The sequence below is a fragment of the Polistes dominula genome, unplaced genomic scaffold (genome assembly GCF_049000335.1).
Source record: "Polistes dominula isolate Pdom_NZ unplaced genomic scaffold, Pdom_raw_medaka contig_18, whole genome shotgun sequence".
Lineage (NCBI taxonomy): Eukaryota > Metazoa > Arthropoda > Insecta > Hymenoptera > Vespidae > Polistes > Polistes dominula.
Genome location: NW_028301164.1, coordinates 1,771,979 through 1,791,753, shown reverse-complemented (window position 1 = coordinate 1,791,753; position 19,775 = coordinate 1,771,979). Strand labels below are relative to the sequence as shown.

The window sequence follows — 19,775 nt, the reverse complement described above, 5'->3', positions numbered from 1 at the left end:
TCACCAAAACCTTTCCTGCCTTCTCTTCCTGTCTTTCTCTCTCTCTTTCTCTCTCTTTTTATTTCTATTTCTATTTCTTTCTTGCCCATCGTTTACCCGAACCGACGTGAGTTCGATTAACATCCTACGATTTTATTTCTTTTCTTTTCTTTTTCTTTTCTTTACTTTTCTTTCTTTCTTTCTTTCTTTATCTTTTTCATACTTTTCTTAATCCCATTTTACACGTATAGAGATATGTAAACCTATGATTTATTACTTTATTTTATTTTTTAAATGTACCACGTTCTTACATTTGCCGATAATTCGAGTAGATTTATTTTTTTATCATTATCGTATTTAATGATCGTTTTATTTTTTTCTTCAACTTGACTTATTTAAAAAAAAAAAAAAATCTTTTACGAGATGCTTACGTATTACTTTGACTGAAGTATTAGTTTCTATCTTTCCTTTGTTTTTTGTTTCGTTACTTTTGAAATATCTCAAAAGTATAAACTCTAAAACGGGTGGACTAAGTTTTACCTGGTAAACTCTTCAATTATTCCTTTTAATTATGTTCCTTAACGTTCGCGTCGTTATTTCTTAGCGTGTCCTTTTTTTTTTTATTTTTTATCCCTTGACGTCTTCACGAAAAGTCTTGCATTCGTAGTAGTTTCCTTTTTTCTCTTTCTCTCTTTCTCTCTCTCTCTCTCTCTCTCTCTCTCTTTCTGATTTTTTTCTCTTTTATTTCTTAGAGCTCTACTACACTCCTCCGTTTATTTCATAACGCGCATGAATTTTATGTTGCTTGCGGCGCTTCAGAAGCGCACTCGACCGCCGCGAGCCGTGTTTCTCGTCTTAATGAATGAAACATTCTGAAACTAAATGAAAAGATTCCATGACCGTAAACGGTTCTAAACTTGGAATGCCGCGAGGGGTAAAGAAAAAGAAAAAGAAAAAAAACTAAGGGGTAGTGCAAAACGGTAGAAAAGTATTCTTCGAATTGCCCTACTATTTCTGTGTGTTGTTCTATGATCTCCTATAATCGTTGTTCCATTTAACATTTTTTACACCAGTAGTTGTTATGAATTAATCTTTCTTATTTCTAAAAGAATTAAAAAAAAAAAAAAGAAAAAAAAAAACGATATTATTTAATATTCCCGAGCACACTGAAATTTAATAGTTATGAATATAACTTTTCTTAAATGGCAACGCGATAAAGAAGATACAATGGTTAACTTTTCTTTACAATTTTGCATATAAAGTGAAAACTCTTTTATGTCATTATTTGCATAACTTTCTGTTTTATCATCAACGAAATTGCATTTTTACGATTAAATTGCGAATAGGAAATAACGCGGAATGATTTAAAGGTGAACAAAATTTGATTGCTTTAAAATTATAAATATAATAATAAATTTTTGTTTTATAATAATGATAGTATTTGAGTAGGTGAATAGAAAGAGGGTATTTTTTTCTTTAAAATGAGTGTTTTTTTAGGTTTCTACGACTTCCCGTTCTCGAGATATAATCGTTTAAAGATTATCATTCATGATTTCATTCATTACGAGGTGGTTACTACGTTACTATTACTCGTAGTACTACTCGTAGTAATGCGTAAACACGTTGTTTACGTTACATTGTTGGCGTGCGTAAATTCCAAGAATTTATGTAGGTCAAGTAGTAAAATTAAATTATGAAAGAAATTATGAATGGCACTAAATCAATGTAAATATAATTTATTAAAAATTAATATATTTTAATAACTAACTATCGTAGAAGGTTCGAACAAAGACCAATTTAAATAATATTTTTTTGTTTATCTTATCGACCAATTGTTTATAATTTTTGTCAATTTGTTATAAATAAATTTTTATAAACAATTTGTTGGAACAATTTTTTTTTATTTCAAAATCTAGAAAGAAACTTTTATTTATTTCTTAATTGTATTAGCAATTGTTAATTAACAATTTGTTATAAACAATTTGTTATAAACAAGTTTTATGAAAGATTTGATTTGATGAAACTTTTTTCGATAGAATTTTTGTGTTTTTTACCATATTAGTGTTTCTTCGACCATTTGTTTATAACAAATTGTTATAACAAATTGTTATAAACAATTTATAAGGAATAAAAATAATTAAATTTTTTTTAAGTTCGGTAAGTTTTCTTAACAATTCGTCAGTGATTAATTAATACCATACATTCTATAAACAATTTGTTATAAACAATTTGTTATAAACAATTTATTATAAATAATTTTCAGGAAAAATTTGACTTGATGAAGCTTTTTTCGATAGAATTTTGGTTACGTTTTTACTTTATTAGTGTCTCGTTAACAATTTGTTTATAATAAATTGCTATAAACAATTTAATAAAAAAATTGAAAAATTAATAAATTCTTTTAGAAGTTTGGTGCCTTTCCTTAGCAATTCGTCAGTGAGTAATTAACACGATGAATTCTATAAACAATTTGTTGTAAACAATTTGTTATAAATAATTTTTATGAAAAAATCCTTATATATATGGCACATCATTTGAAAGGTATAATTTTTGACTAGTATCCTACAATTAAAGTAATCGTTTAACAATTACTCAATAATTTGTTATAAACAATAACTCAAAAGTGGTCTACTTTTTTCACACTCTTATTTTTTTATTCCTTTCTTTATTAAACAATAAGTCTCAGGTTTTAAATACTTAAAAAAAACGTTTTAAAATACTTCGGATAAAACAATGATCTTGTGCAAAGTGTAATATTATTACATATTTTCATTTCATCTATTACATTTAATATTTTTCGTTTTATTACCATTTTATCTTTTTTTTTACTTATTTCAATATCTGTAATCTGAAATGTAATAGGAAATTTAATGCTTACGAATCAGATTGAAGCTCCTTTTCTTGGTGCCAAATAGAACGGAAAACAATCAACGAGGTGGCGGCAACGGCGTTGACTACTACTACTGCTACTACTACTAGAGATTGAAAATAAATTTTACTGCTTCTTACTAGCCCGAAGAAGAATAAAAAAAGATTAAAAAAAAAGGGGAAAATTTTTGTCGGTGCAAATAAGCATCGAATGATATCTTCTTGACGATCCAACCTATAGACGTTTCTCGACTGACATTCGATTATGTCTGGGTGAAAGAATTTCCATCTGTTGTTTCGATAAAATTGAAAGAAAAGATGCATCGCGAGAAGGGTATAGGGCCGGAAAAAAAAGAAAAAAATAGAAGTGAACGTAAAGTTTTATATTGATCGTTCTCGCCTGATGGAATCGAACAGAATAGATCCTTTTCTATCAATATCTAGAAAGAATTGTTCTTTTTATTCACTGGATCTATTCGAATAGATATGTAATATGTTAGATATGTTAGGATTTATATTTTAAAATATAATATATATTTAAATATTATTATTATTTAATATCAATAAGTGTATATGTAAAATAATATGTATAATAATAATTATAATATAAATTTTATATATATATGGTTTTATAATATTTTATATATATATGGTTTTATAATATAACTTTTTGGTTTTATATATGGTTTTATAATATTTTATATATATATATGGTTTTATAATATAACTTTTTGGTTTTATATATGGTTTTATAATATAACTTTTTGGTATTCAGAAGATTTAATAATATTTAATCATATTCTTAAACAATATTGAATCAAATGTCGTAAATTGTAAATTTGATTCACACTTTTAAATACGCTCACTAAAATAAGTTTCCTTTTTTTTTGTTTTCTTCAATTTATTATATTAGTAGTAGTATTTAGTAGGTAGTTCGATAATCGATATATCGAAGTTCGATATATCGATAGTTCGATAATCGATAAGTCGAAGTTCGATATGTCGATAGTTCGATAATCGATATATCGATAGGTAGATAATCGATATATCGAAGTTCGATATATCGATAGATCGGTAATCGATATATCGAAGTTCGATAATCGATAGTTCGATATTCGATATATCGAAGTTCGATATATCGAACGCTCAATAATCGATATATCGAAGTTCGATATATCGATAGTTCGATAATCGATATATCGAAGTTCGATATATCGATAGTTCGATAATCGATATATCGAAGTTCGATATATCGAAGTTCAATATATCGATAGTTCAATAATCGATATATCGAAGTTCGATAATCGATATATCGAAGTTCGATATATCGATAGATCGGTAATCGATATATCGAAGTTCGATAATCGATAGGTCGATATTCGATATATCGAAGTTCGATATATCGATAGCTCAATAATCGATATATCGAAGTTCGATATATCGATAGTTCGATAATCGATATATCGAAGTTCAATATATCGTATAGTTTGATAATCGATATATCGAAGTTCGATATATCGATAGTTCAATAATCGATATATCGAAGTTCGATATATCGATAGTTCGATAATCGATATATCGAAGCTCGATATATCGATAGTTCGATAATCGATATATCGATAGTTCGATAATCGATATATCGAAGTTCGATAATCGATAGGTCGATAATCGATATATCGGAGTTCGATATATCGATAGGTCGATAATCGATATATCGAAGTTCGATATATCGATAGTTCGATATTCGATATATCGATAGTTCGATATTCGATATATCGAAGTTCTATATATCGATAGTTCGATAATCGATATATCGAAGTTCGATAATCGATAGGTCGATAATCGATAGTTCGATAATCGATATATCGAAGTTCGATATATCGATAGTTCAATAATCGATATATCGAAGTTTGATATATCGATAGCTCGATAATCGATATATCGAAATTCGATATATCGATAGTTCGATAATCGATATATCGAAGTTCGATATATCGATAGTTCGATAATCGATATATCGAAGTTCGATAATCGATATATCGAAGTTCGATAATCGATAGGTCGATAATCGATATATCGGAGTTCGATATATCGATAGGTCGATAATCGATATATCGAAGTTCGATATATCGATAGTTCAATAATCGATATATCGAAGTTTGATATATCGATAGCTCGATATTCGATATATCGAAATTCGATATATCGATAGTTCGATAATCGATATATCGAAGTTCGATATATCGATAGGTCGATAATCGATATATCGAAGTTCGATATATCGATAGGTCGATAATCGATATATCGAAGTTCGATATATCGATAGTTCAATAATCGATATATCGAAGTTCGATATATCGATAGTTCGATAATCGATATATCGACAGTTCGATAATCGATATATCGAAGCTCGATATATCGATAGGTCGATAATCGATATATCGAAGTTCGATATATCGATAGTTCAATAATCGATATATCAAAGTTCGATATATCGATAGTTCAATAATCGATATATCGAAGTTCGATATATCGATAGTTCGATAATCGATATATCGATAGTTCGATAATCGATATATCGAAGTTTGATATATCGAAGTTCGATATATCGATAGTTCGATATTCGATATATCGAAGTTCTATATATCGATAGTTCGATATTCGATATATCGAAGTTCTATATATCGATAGTTCGATAATCGATATATCGAAGTTCGATAATCGATAGGTCGATAATCGATAGTTCGATAATCGATATATCGAAGTTCGATATATCGATAGTTCAATAATCGATATATCGAAGTTTAATATATCGATAGCTCGATAATCGATATATCGAAATTCGATATATCGATAGTTCGATAATCGATATATCGATAGTTCGATAATCGATATATCGATAGTTCGATATATCGATATTTCGATAATCGATATATCGAAGATTGATATATCGAAGATTGATATATCGATAGTTCGATAATCGGTATATCGAAGTTCGATATGTATAATATTGTATAATATTATATAAATAATAATTAGTACAATTAATATTATACACAATAATCTTAAAAACAATATTAAAAATAATATAAATATAAATATAATTTATAAAAAATAATATAAAATAATAATATAATAAACTATATTATAAGAAATAAAATAAGTTTTTTGATTGACCAAACGACGATAAAAAAGTTTATTTGTTTTAAAGGAAAAAATTGGAAATAGGTACACTGCGTATAATGGTTGTATCCAAGGATAAGAAAAAAGTGATCGTAAAGATCATTCATGGATGGTCGAAAGTAGATCAGAAAAATCCTGGAATAAGAACAGTATATGTATCGATAGATCGAAAACGTGTACATCGAAGAGAGAAGTGAGTTTTTCCATTCGAAAAACGATACGAAGAAACTGGTATCTAGGAACTGGTGCGATATAACTCTGTCGACGAATAAGAAAGTATCTACCAACCGCGGTGGAGATTGCGGAATAGGATTTTACGTAGAAAGAAGGAATATTCTTTTCTTCGGTAGGGATCGTTTTACTTCGATTGCTTTCACGAGCTTTACCTTCTATACACCCCAACGTCTTACCCACCCTTACCAACAAGAACCTTGCCTATTTACGAGCTTTATATTATTCGAATGGTCGAACAAAGTGCTCACGACAAGAGGGTCGCGAATAATATCGTACATCTTCTTTTCTTTCTGAACATTTACACCGTAACGAACTTCTTCTTATTTTTATTCTTCTTCAACTTCTACTTCTATTTCTTCTTCATCGATTTTTACCATTCCCTACTATTTTTTTTTTCCTGTAAATTGTTCCTACGTTATTTTCTTCCATTTGATTTATTTCTTCTAAAAAAAAAAAAAAAAAAAAAAAATACAAGAAAAGCAAAATAATACAACGTTACAACGTTTTAAGTTAATATATTTTTCATTCACTCAATTATCTTTCAATTTCCAATGAATTCTCGTTGTCTTTTTTATATAGTTTCTTTAAAGTCATATAAGATTTTGGTTTCATCGAATGGATGATCAACCCATTTAGATACTTGTTAGATTTGCATGATCTGACAAGAAGTAATTGAGTATTTCAATGGATAACCAAATCCTTGATTTAAATTTATTTCTAATCACAATAATATTTCAAACGATTAACATTGGAATACGTGAATTATACAATAAAAATACAAATATTATATATAATAATAAAAAGAAGTTACATTAAAAAAAAAAAAATTGAAAATAATAAAGTAATTTGTGAACTAGATAAACAGTTTCAAGATAAAAATTGAACTAAACATTGAGATATCGTGGTTACACACACACACATACACACACATCGAAACAAGTTTTGATGCAAGTGGAAAGGGGAAAATCTCGTAAGCGGCTTTTTACGAGATAGTTCGTTTTTCGTAGGTCTGTAAAGACACTACTTATAAAGTGGCAACCGAACGAACGAACCAAGCGAATTTCCTAGCCGTATGCGGAGAACTCGACCTCTGATTCGTTGGAAGATTGAAAACGTTACTGTCCTATCCAAAGTTCGTGCACAAAGGATTAAATAACCCGACGCTACCTAGAACCCGAGGGAAAGCTTTGAAATCGGGCGAATCGGGAAACCCGAAAAGGATTAGAAAGCCTCGAGTGAAATATTCAGTTTTACGATGCAACCTCCTGTCTTTTTCAGAGACTCGGAAGACTTTCTACCACCTATGTATATACATATATATATTTTTCTCTCATAAATAATATCGTCGACATCCTGCGAAGCCCAAAGGAAACATAAAAATCGTTACCTTTTTTCTATCTACAAAGATTGTACGAGATGAATCAAGAAAATCTTTTACATTTTCTTTTTATTTCCTTATTTTATTTATATATAATATAATATATATTATATATTTTATATTATTATTATATTATATATTATATTATATATATATATAATTTATTATATTACATATATAATCATAAATTACATAATTATATATCAAATATATATTAGAAGAAGTTTCATTATATATATATTTTTTATATAACGTATAATATATAATTTTTATATTATAATATAAAATTATATATAATTATACATATAAATATATATATATTCTTTTTTTTTTAAAGAAGTTTCCTTCTTTTTTTCTTACAAGAGAATACATAAAAGTCTAATTAGTAGTACGAGAAAAACATACAAATTAATGGATGTCACTTTTTAAAGGTATATATATAATTAGTGATTTACTTTTTCTTTGACAATCGAACAAATATCTAATTAGAAGATTGTCTTGCGTTGTTATAAAGTACGAGGAATGGTTTTTCTTTTCTTGTTTATTTTTTTTTTTTTTTTTTTTTTTTTTTTATTTATTACAAAAGAATCCTTGAAAAATGTGTCTAAGAGATGTAGAAAGAAAAATTGGGTGGGGGAGTGTTTCATTGACTTTACGATGCGGGCTCTTGGAAATTACTACGAACGATAGAACAAGACTACTTTCTAGTTGGACAGAAGAATAAGGGAAGAAAATGGGCAAGGACATTTGTGGATAGTGAAGAAAAGAAACGCGACTCGATACGTTCGCTTGGTTACGGGTACTTTCTTAAATTAGTTACAAAGCCTTTCTATTGCACTTTACTTCTTTTTCTTTTTTTTTTCTTACGTATCTATATCTTCCTACGAGTAAGTACACTCGTTGACATTTTGCGAATGGGCGAGGATGTGTCTCCTTTCTATTTTGATTATCTTCGAAAAGGAGGTAGAAAAATTTCATCAACATTTTTTTCTTTTTTTTTTTACTCTTACTTTTCTTCCTTTCTTACTTTCTTACTTTCTTTCTTTTCATTTGTTCGGTATAAAAGAGTAACTTTATTTTATATAATTTGCAACAACCGTCTTAGCGTCTACCTTTAATCAAGCAACTTATCTCATCTCATCCCATCCCATCTCATCTCGTCTCGACCGAGTAACTAACTGAATTACCATTGTAAAATTTTCTTTATCAAAATTTAAAAAAGATATTAATAGTACGTGGTAGTAGTAGTAGTAGTAGTAGTAGTAGTAGTAGTAGTAGTAGGAGTAATACTAGTAGCAGTTGTTGTTGTTGTGGTAGTAAATATTATAATATTATACTACTTTATTCTCGTAGAGTAAAAGAAAAATATGAAAGGTTGTATCTTTTATGAGCCAACTATACGACTGTTTCTTAAATACATTTTGTGAACCCAAACTATTTCGAACTTTTATATACGAGTTCGTGCCTCCCATGGAAGAACGTAAAAATACGTAAACACAAAGCTTAGAGGAAATATTTTATCGAGGAAACATGAATATTTCGTTGAAGATAATAAACACGTGAAATGTATAGCACGATGTTGCATATATGTATGTTTATGTGTACGTATCCTAAGAAAAGATAAGACATGTTCACTGTTTTTATCAAATTTCGAAATAGCTTCTTTTCTTTTTTTATAAATTTTTTGTTCTTTTTTTTTTTTGTTTGTTTGTTTGTTCCAAATATCAAATTAATTGACGAATAAATCTCGTAAAATATAAGACAGAATATTATACGAATAAAATTATAAATCTTTCGTGTAGTAAGAGAGAGAAATAATTTGATTAAGATAATATTCAATTTGTCGAGTGGTTCTTCACTCTCAATTTCATCTCTTCGATTGAATTTTATGGTAAAACTTATGGTAAATAAATTTGTAACGATTTTGCGCTACAACCTATGCAAATTTGTAACAATCGTGAAAAAATTCACGTGTGTGTGAATGTGAAGGGTGATTTTAAACGAGTTTACATCTTACATTTCCATGGGAATATAATAAAAATCCCAACTAAGCATTTAAAAGTACCTTTCGCAGTTCTATACGATGGACATTAGAAATAAAGAAAGAAATGTGTGCAAAAAGAGAACTGTAAAAAATGCTGAATTAGCTAACACGAAGATGGTAACCTTTTGGAAACTATAAACGAGATTTTGATATGGTATGCGAATAATATTCGTGCTAGGATTACCATAAGAACTTGCTTATGCCAGCAGTTAATTCAAAAACTATTTTCCAATATTGAAAATGAAAAGAACGCGTTTAAGGGGACCTTCTACTCTGAGCACCTAAAAAAAAGGCTATTTTCGCGAATTTTTTCCAAGAAAACTATAAAAGATATCGATCTAAGAGTTGTTGGGTTTGTTAAATTGAGTCTTAAACTATATAAATGAATTTTTATTTTTTCATTTTAATTAATTTTTTATTGCAAAAACAGTAGTATAAAAAAACACCTTAAAACTTTAGTGCTTTGGTAGCTCCATCAGAACTTGAGAATGGCTTACCTGAAACATAAAAGTAAAATGGTTTTATATTCTGTATGACTTCAGCTACAAAGTGACAGTTTTATATAAAAATTTTATCAATAAATAAAAAAATGGTGGACAAATTACAAAAAAAACGTAAATTTGACCTTTTTTTTATTGTTTTTGACTAAAAATAAATAGTAAAAATTAAAATATAAGAAAAAACTCTCCGTCACTTTGTTACAGCTCATGTGTAGAATATGTGGATTAAATTTTATAAGAATCGGTTTACTGGTTCGTGAGATACGATGGAGCTAGTATTTTAAAACATAGTTTCGAGATAAACGCGTTTAAAGTTTTTTTTTTCTACTCAAAATCGTTAAAAATTCTTACCTAAACTTAATCTGCGATGCCTGGACCGTACAATAGACCTTCTTCTTGTTCATATTCTTCAATTTCTTCCAGTCTTGCCTTCTTCCACTTTGATCTGGTATCTTTTGAGCACTCAGAGCTTCGACGGTTCGCAGATTCGATACGTCGGTCGTCGCGTCTTTTAGCAAAGTCGATCGCTCCTGGCCCAAGTTTCATGCCCATCGTTTCCATTATCTTCATCACTGTTTGAAATCCTTCGTTAAAGATACATGCTGAAACTTTGCACGCAATTTCAACAACTTTTTTGCCGTTAAACAGGTGTTTAGGTGCCATGTTCCATAGGCAGTTATTAAAGCTTTCATTATTATTCTGCGTATGTCTACCTAAACATCTTTCCAGCAGTTCTGTCTTAGTCAGATCCTCATAAATAGGCTTTAGCACTTTCTGTACATCTTTAGAAAGTGCCGGAGGATGCTTGTATTTTTGCTTCAGTGCCTTAGTTTTGAGGTACTTACACCAGTCGATGGAACACGTATGGTAATTATTATTATCTTTTTTTTTTTTTTATGAATCTTGAGATATTATGATCCCTTTCTATTTGTAAGGAAAGATATAGTCTCCGTCGAAAGTGTACGAACAAGTTGAAATGAAAATAAATTAAAATGCAAACAAACTTTGAAAAGGGTTGAGAACATGGGAATCTGTTATTTTATAAAATTCAACTTCAACGATCAATTAAACATTTCTCATTTCTTTTTCTTTTTATGAAATAAAAATGTTTCCTTGTCGAAGATATTAGAAAGAGAATTGAAATGAAAATAATAAGGGAAGTGTAAACACAACGCGGAAAAGAAAGAGGAAGAAGAAGAATATGAAGAAGAAGTTGGGGTAGGGGTTGGTAAAGGTGAAAAGTTGGGGTGGAGTTATTCTTTTATTTATTTATTTTTTTTTTTTTCAAGTCGAGTGATATTAATAATTCCCCATACAAAGTTTAAAAACAGGCCCTTGGATAGCCAATCGCCGGGCAAAGCATGACAACTAACGGCCGATCATTGACGTTTTCTAATAGCCCATAGAGGGCTCAATATCCAAATGATAACCCCGGCCCATTAATAGTAATTGATCATTGGCCGATTAATAATAGTTGATCATCGGCCCATTACCGGCAGTTATTATCGGCCCATTAATGGCATTTAGTATCGGCCCATTACCGGCATTTAGTATCGGCCCATTACCGGCATTTAGTATCGGCCCATTACCGGCATTTAGTATCGGCCCATTACCGGCATTTAGTATCGGCCCATTACCGGCATTTAGTATCGGCCCATTACCGGCATTTAGTATCGGCCCATTACCGGCATTTAGTATCGGCCCATTACCGGCATTTAGTATCGGCCCATTACCGGCATTTAGTATCGGCCCATTACCGGCATTTAGTATCGGCCCATTACCGGCATTTAGTATCGGCCCATTACCGGCATTTAGTATCGGCCCATTACCGGCATTTAGTATCGGCCCATTACCGGCATTTAGTATCGGCCCATTACCGGCATTTAGTATCGGCCCATTACCAGCATTTAGTATCGGCCCATTACCGGCATTTAGTATCGGCCCATTACCGGCATTTAGTATCGGCCCATTACCGGCATTTAGTATCGGCCCATTACCGGCATTTAGTATCGGCCCATTACCGGCATTTAGTATCGGCCCATTACCGGCATTTAGTATCGGCCCATTACCGGCATTTAGTATCGGCCCATTACCGGCATTTAGTATCGGCCCATTACCGGCATTTAGTATCGGCCCATTACCGGCATTTAGTATCGGCCCATTACCGGCATTTAGTATCGGCCCATTACCGGCATTTAGTATCGGCCCATTACCGGCATTTAGTATCGGCCCATTACCGGCATTTAGTATCGGCCCATTACCGGCATTTAGTATCGGCCCATTACCGGCATTTAGTATCGGCCCATTACCGGCATTTAGTATCGGCCCATTACCGGCATTTAGTATCGGCCCATTACCGGCATTTAGTATCGGCCCATTACCGGCATTTAGTATCGGCCCATTACCGGCATTTAGTATCGGCCCATTACCGGCATTTAGTATCGGCCCATTACCGGCATTTAGTATCGGCCCATTACCGGCATTTAGTATCGGCCCATTACCGGCATTTAGTATCGGCCCATTACCGGCATTTAGTATCGGCCCATTACCGGCATTTAGTATCGGCCCATTACCGGCATTTAGTATCGGCCCATTACCGGCATTTAGTATCGGCCCATTACCGGCATTTAGTATCGGCCCATTACCGGCATTTAGTATCGGCCCATTACCGGCATTTAGTATCGGCCCATTACCGGCATTTAGTATCGGCCCATTACCGGCATTTAGTATCGGCCCATTACCGGCATTTAGTATCGGCCCATTACCGGCATTTAGTATCGGCCCATTACCGGCATTTAGTATCGGCCCATTACCGGCATTTAGTATCGGCCCATTACCGGCATTTAGTATCGGCCCATTACCGGCATTTAGTATCGGCCCATTACCGGCATTTAGTATCGGCCCATTACCGGCATTTAGTATCGGCCCATTACCGGCATTTAGTATCGGCCCATTACCGGCATTTAGTATCGGCCCATTACCGGCATTTAGTATCGGCCCATTACCGGCATTTAGTATCGGCCCATTACCGGCATTTAGTATCGGCCCATTACCGGCATTTAGTATCGGCCCATTACCGGCATTTAGTATCGGCCCATTACCGGCATTTAGTATCGGCCCATTACCGGCATTTAGTATCGGCCCATTACCGGCATTTAGTATCGGCCCATTACCGGCATTTAGTATCGGTCCATTACCGGCATTTAGTATCGGCCCATTACCGGCATTTAGTATCGGCCCATTACCGGCATTTAGTATCGGCCCATTACCGGCATTTAGTATCGGCCCATTACCGGCATTTAGTATCGGCCCATTACCGGCATTTAGTATCGGCCCATTACCGGCATTTAGTATCGGCCCATTAATGGTAGTTGATCATTGGCCGATTAATGTGCCCAGCAATGGGCCACGTTTTATTCAAATTATTAGCCCATTAACATCATCATAATTTAATAATCTATATATCATCATCTTCAGACAGTTATATATTTCTCTATGTCTGATCCCCCGAAAAATATACCTGACAATACGAAGGATTATACAGATTACAATAAAAAAAACTGCTTGAATAAACAATGAAAGAGAAAGGGATTGAACAAGATAAGAGTCGTCCGTGCGCGCCGAACGCTCAGGAAAGCGGTCCGAGGTAGTTACGTTCAGGCACCAAAAATGTAGTTAGAGACATCGGATCTTTTTGAAATTTTAACACAATATTTCTACATATATATACATTCGAAAAATGTAAAAAAAAAAAATAAAATTTTTTTAAATTGCAGAGTAGAAGGTCCCCTTAATACTTTGCTTTATCTTTTCTTTTTTCAACGCATAAAAATGACAGAAAAAAAATATATATATAAAAAAAAAAAAAGAAACGAAAAGTATCTCGTATAAAAGAATTGTAAAACAATTTGATACAAATTTTAAGGAAAAATTTCATCGATCTACGACGTATTTTTGTTATTCAATAATATTTCGCAAAAAAAAAAAAAAAAGAAAAAATACACCGTGCGTTAACTCGTTAAAAAAGTTAAGGTAAAGTTAATAAATTACAATCAGATACAAATTAAGTTTAACACTTTTGCGCGTCAGGAGAGTTTTCGTGCAAAACTTTTACGTAAAATCGGAAAGATTACGGCTGCTTTAGTTTCAATCTCATTAGGTTACATAAAAATTACGTACAACTTTTAAAATCAATCATATTTATATAAAGGTAATTATTTGGGGTTGGGAGGGGGAATAAAAGTAATAAATTACTTTGTTGAGTTATAATGTACACACATTTTCTAATATACTAAGTAAAAATTTCTCAACATTCGAATAGAAAAAATTTCTATAATATCGTTCTAATGTATTTATTAGGTGGTTCGGAAAGTCGTTTCATTTTTTACTGACGCAAGAATGGCATTAGTTGATGCAAACAACCGACAAATAACACATGAGATCGATAAAAGGTTAAATTTATCAAATTCAACTATTTATAAAAACTTGAAAGGTTTAGGTTTAACCTCGAAGACAAAATTGTCTTCATTTAAAAAAAAAAAAAAAAAAAAAAAAAAAAAAACGAAACGACTTTCTCAACTACCTAATATATGTATTTTATACTATTGCAGTGTTAAATATAAATTATATAATAAAATATAAATTGGAAAAAATATGCAATTTGTATATAATATAAGAGCAATTAAAAAATAATCTTATATAAAGATTAAATAAATAAAAACGTTTAAAACTGCAATATAATATACTATATATTAATAAAGAATAAAAAAAAATTATATTTACGATATAATAATATAATAATCTTTTTCTATTATGAATTTATTATACAATATACAAATATATAAATATTTGAATGAATATACTTTTACGTTTCTGCATATAGTGAGAATACCCATTAAACTTATATAAGTTATTCAACATTGAAGTAAAAGAAAAGCATCGTATGGTGAAAATTTATTCTCGATCATCGTCGTGGGAAACTACACGAGGAATCGTTTAAAATCCGACGCGGGTTAACGTGAAACGTGTCGCTTTACCGCGAACAATCCGTACATGCGTGAGCTCTTGTTCGAAGTGGAATTAGGATGACCTTTCCTCCTATCTATCTCTTTCTCTTTTACTCTCATTCTACGAAAAGTGGATTCACGAGTGGATCGACACTCTGAGCCAGCCATGGACGGAACATTGTTTTAGGATTAGCCTTACGGTCACGTGATAGTTCCAACAAATTCTCTCTCTCTCTCTCTCTCTCTCTTTTTCTAGCTCTTCTATCCGTTTTATCTCTTTTCAGTATCAACTTACATCCAACGAACCGTAACTTACCGGATCTTTGTTCTTCACATTTTCATGGGATTTTCTCAACTCAATGACCGTATGCATCGTATAAAAGTACTAAGCTAACTTTTATGATCATACGATAGTTCCAAAGAACATTTCTTCAAACTTATTCGAATTATTTCTAATATCGTTTATTTAAATGTTACAAATTTTTAATAATACGTATAAGTAATCAGTTTTACATTTTATTTTTATATTCATTTGGTTGTCATTTATTTTAAATATATTATTTTTTTTATTCTTCTTCTTTTTAGGACTTCGTCCTGTTATTTCTAACTAAACAGCCTAAAACATATTATTTCTTAAAACGTTAGATTATCGTTTAAATTATAAATTATTTAATATTTTATTTCCAACAATTTGAGATTATCATTTATATAAATTATTTAAATATAAGCAATTTTGTAACGTCAATATTACTTAATATTGCATACACAAATGTATTTTAATTTTATCATAAGTAATTGAATATATTTATGTAAAATAGGTAGAAATGTCTGTAATCAGTGAGTTTAACGTCATTGAATATTTGAGTTGGATAAACATAGAACGTGGTGTGCTTGGTTGGTTGGTAACCATATTTGGACATTACTATTGGCACTATCCAAGAAGAAGAAGAAGAAGAAGAAGAAGAAGAAGAAGAAGAAGAAGAAGAAGAAAGTAGTTATCGTTAGTCGCAACTTCATTGAATTGCTTTTCAACGAAACTCGAATAAACTCGAATCGTTTGGATTTAGTTGAATTCAATTGGCATTACCGTTACTATGTCATAAACTTTCTAACTTGTAAAACTCACCTTTCCTTTTTTTTCTCTCTCTCTCTTTCTTTTTTTTTTTTTTTCTTTATAATCTAATTCTAAATAATTATCAAGAACACTACCTGTGTTAAACTCGTATTACTTTATTGATAGAATATTTTATACGTAAATAAAATAAAGAAGAATTTTATTTGAATTATCGATGAAAAACTTTGTTATGTCTTATCGAGAAAATGGAAAACGTGCTTGTGAAGCATGGAAATGAATCATCTTTAAAATCACACTCGCGTATTTTCACTCATAGGATATTCCACGAGATTTCTTTTCTTTTTCTCTCTCTCTCTCTCTCTCTCTCTCTCTCTTTCTCTCTTCCTCAATCTCTTCCTATTTCTTTCTATCAAAGTATAGTTTTCAATTTAAAGTTGGAGAAATACTTACTACAATAGATTGTCCAAAATATTGGTATCAAGAGAATAGCATCGTAGAAACAACACTTCTATAGTTAAAATATTTCTTCTTCTATCTAAGTATATATCTATTTATATATTATATAGCATGGTATCTGTAAAACTAGCTGAGGTATACTTTAAGGATTTTGTTCAGTAGCTCAGCGGACAATGATGAGGAAGAACGGCCTTGGCTTTCTCTCACACACACAAACACACCACCCACTTACTCTCTCTCACTCTCTCTCTCTCTCTCTCTCTCTTTGACTAAGAAAAGAGTTTCTTTCTGTAGCAAGAGAGAAATCCCACGGGTTTCTTTATCTCTATTTTCTCTCGGCATGCGAAGGCGAGCACTTTGCAAACACTTTACAAAAATCTCAACTCTCCTACGCTCTGTCTTATTCTACGCTAACAGAACCACTGTCTTCTTCTCTTTCTACTCTCTCTGTCTCTCTCTCGCTGTCTCTCTCTCTCTCTCTCTTTTATCTTTCTCTCTCTTTTTATCTTTCTGTGTGTCGATTGACGTTCCTTTTCTTTTTATCTTTGTATGTGTATGTGTGTATATATAACCTTCTCTCTTTTCACAGTTTTTTCATTCTCTCTCTTTCTCTTCTTCCTTCTTCTTCTTCTTCTTCTTCTTCTCTCTCCCTTTCTCTCTCTTTTTCTCTCTCTTGTTGAAAAAAGTATCTCAATATACCGGCAGATCTTAATTGCAGAATCTTCTTTCAACAAGGCAGCTATGTATTAAACTCAAGATTCTTCTTTTTCGTGTGTTTCTCTTTAAATTTTACAATAAAAATATTAACAATGTTAATATATATTAGAATAAATTGTTAAATTTATTTGATATGTTTGTTTATATTTTTTACTTGTAATTTCTTATTAATTATAGTAGTTGTGGTGTGAAACTTAGTTTAATCAAAGTGATACATGATTGAATATTGTTCAATTATATTCCACTACGCGTGAACTTTAAGCCCGTAAACGTTGTGACCCCATGATGTCTGTAGATATATATATATATATATATATATATACTATACTATACTATACTATACTATACTATACTATCGTGAATAATGCATGACTAGTATATAGATATCTACAGAAGCTTGCAATTATTGACAATGAAATCAAGAGCGTTAATACGTTGATGACCGAATTAATGATAACTTTAACTTAACAATAATTAAAATTAATTAATTCGATTGAGAAAAATATGATCGACACTTCAATGACAAATTTACCAGTCTTTCAAATAAATGAAATTAAAATACTAAATCAAAAAATGAACTGAAATGAAACGAAATGAAAGAAGAAACGAAACAAACACTTCAAGTATCGAAAATATTTCCCTTTCTTCCTTTTTTATGAGTCACCCTTACCCTTACTCGAAAAGCCTTTTCTTTTGATCCTGCAAATAATTCAAGTTCCTCTCGATTAGACGTACGTTACTAACGTAAGAGACTAAAGCTTTTTATTGCAACACCGACGACTCGTTTCTCCTCACTCGAAACTTGAGAAAAAAAAGAACTTCTAACCTCTGATCGTAACTCTCTGAAAAACTTTTCAAATACTTACTTGCCCTTTTTATATTTTTCCCTTTCTCTACTTCTTCTTCTTCTTCCACTTTTTCTTATCTGCTCACCCTCATTCCTCATCCAATAACTCATCCGGGTGAAGGGGGTGAAAGAAAATCCATCTCGAATCAAGCTCGAAGCAGTCCTTTTCTTGACTGTAAGCAAATTACTCGAGGAGGAATTGATCGACGTTTTATCTCGATTGTTTTCACTTCTTAAAAGGGCTTTCTCTGTTTTTTTTTCTTTCCCTTTTACCTTACACCCATTCTCACTTCTCCTACACTCGATCTTATTTATTTTTTATTCGTTCATAGATTTGGGCGACGATTGCAACGTGTAATTTCATTTTAATCCTTAAAGTTATTCAACCTTTGAACTTTAACCTTGAAAATTATTTCAAGCTTAATATACAGACATAACGAACAATACCTTTGTACACGTATACACGTATAATACTTGTGTAAAGGGGTTACCGTTGGTATATTAAATTATTACGTAACTATGAAAGAGAAAGAGAGAGAGAGAGAGAGAGAGAGAGAGAGAGAAAGCTGATTCATCAGCCGATTTCAAGGGGATATACCAAGCAAAGTAGTTTCAAATTAATACCTACTTAAACAGTTTACTTACAAATATGAATATTTAACGAGAGCATAACCATATTTTCATATTATTTATTTATATCATAAATATTATTTTATTCATATATTATAAAATTATATTAAATAATATATTATAATATTATACAAAAAAAAAGAAACATTTCATTTTTCGTGTAGTTTGAAAAGAAACAAATTATTTTCATTAACCTAACAAAAGAAAAAAGAAAAAAAAAAGAAGAGTTTCACTTTAAAAATGAAATTAAAGAGGTGTTTTTGTGTGTCGATAATTCGAGTAAAAAAAAGGTAAGAAAAGAAATAACATCTATGACAAGGAGTCTAAAAGGATCTACCCTTTTCTCCCGTGGGTATCACTGCACGCCAGGGATAGACAATGATAAGGAAGAATGGGCTTGGGTAAACGCAAGGACACAACGGGACCGTAAATTCCCACGACGAGCCAACCTTTTCTCTTTCCACCTGCTTGACAAATGCACCCCCGTAGAAGGAACGTCCGATCTTCGTGGCATCCTCACGTTTGCGACCCCTGATACCACCACCACCACCACCACCACCACCACCAACACCATCACTTTTCTTTCCTCTTACCCCGATACATACATCCACACACATATATGTACAAAGTGTAAGCTCGTGTCTACGTGCATTCGATTTGCGGGAAACCACAAGATCAGGAAGACACGATAGAAACTCGTATCTGGCATACGCGATTTTGTGTTTTTTTTTCTCTCTCTCTCTCTCTCTCTCTCTTTTTCTCTCATATACAGACACATATACATGAATACAAAAAAGGGGAAAAGAATGGAAAAAGAGAATACGCGGAACTTAAATCACGTGACTAGTACAACTCTCG

At 31.5% G+C, this 19,775-nt stretch overlaps 1 protein-coding gene across 1 annotated transcript; it reads right to left on the bottom strand.

The window, feature by feature from the left end:
• Positions 1–10,024: 10,024 nt before the first annotated feature.
• LOC149030485 (uncharacterized) lies at positions 10,025–11,228 on the bottom strand. The gene is made up of 2 exons (XM_089178747.1): positions 10,538–11,228; positions 10,025–10,183 (listed from the first exon to the last, which is right to left on the bottom strand). The coding sequence occupies exon 1, from the start codon at positions 10,847–10,849 to the stop codon at positions 10,544–10,546; it is 306 nt and encodes a 101-aa protein (XP_089034873.1). The 5' UTR covers positions 10,850–11,228; the 3' UTR covers positions 10,025–10,183; positions 10,538–10,543.
• Between the last annotated feature and the right edge of the window lie 8,547 nt (positions 11,229–19,775).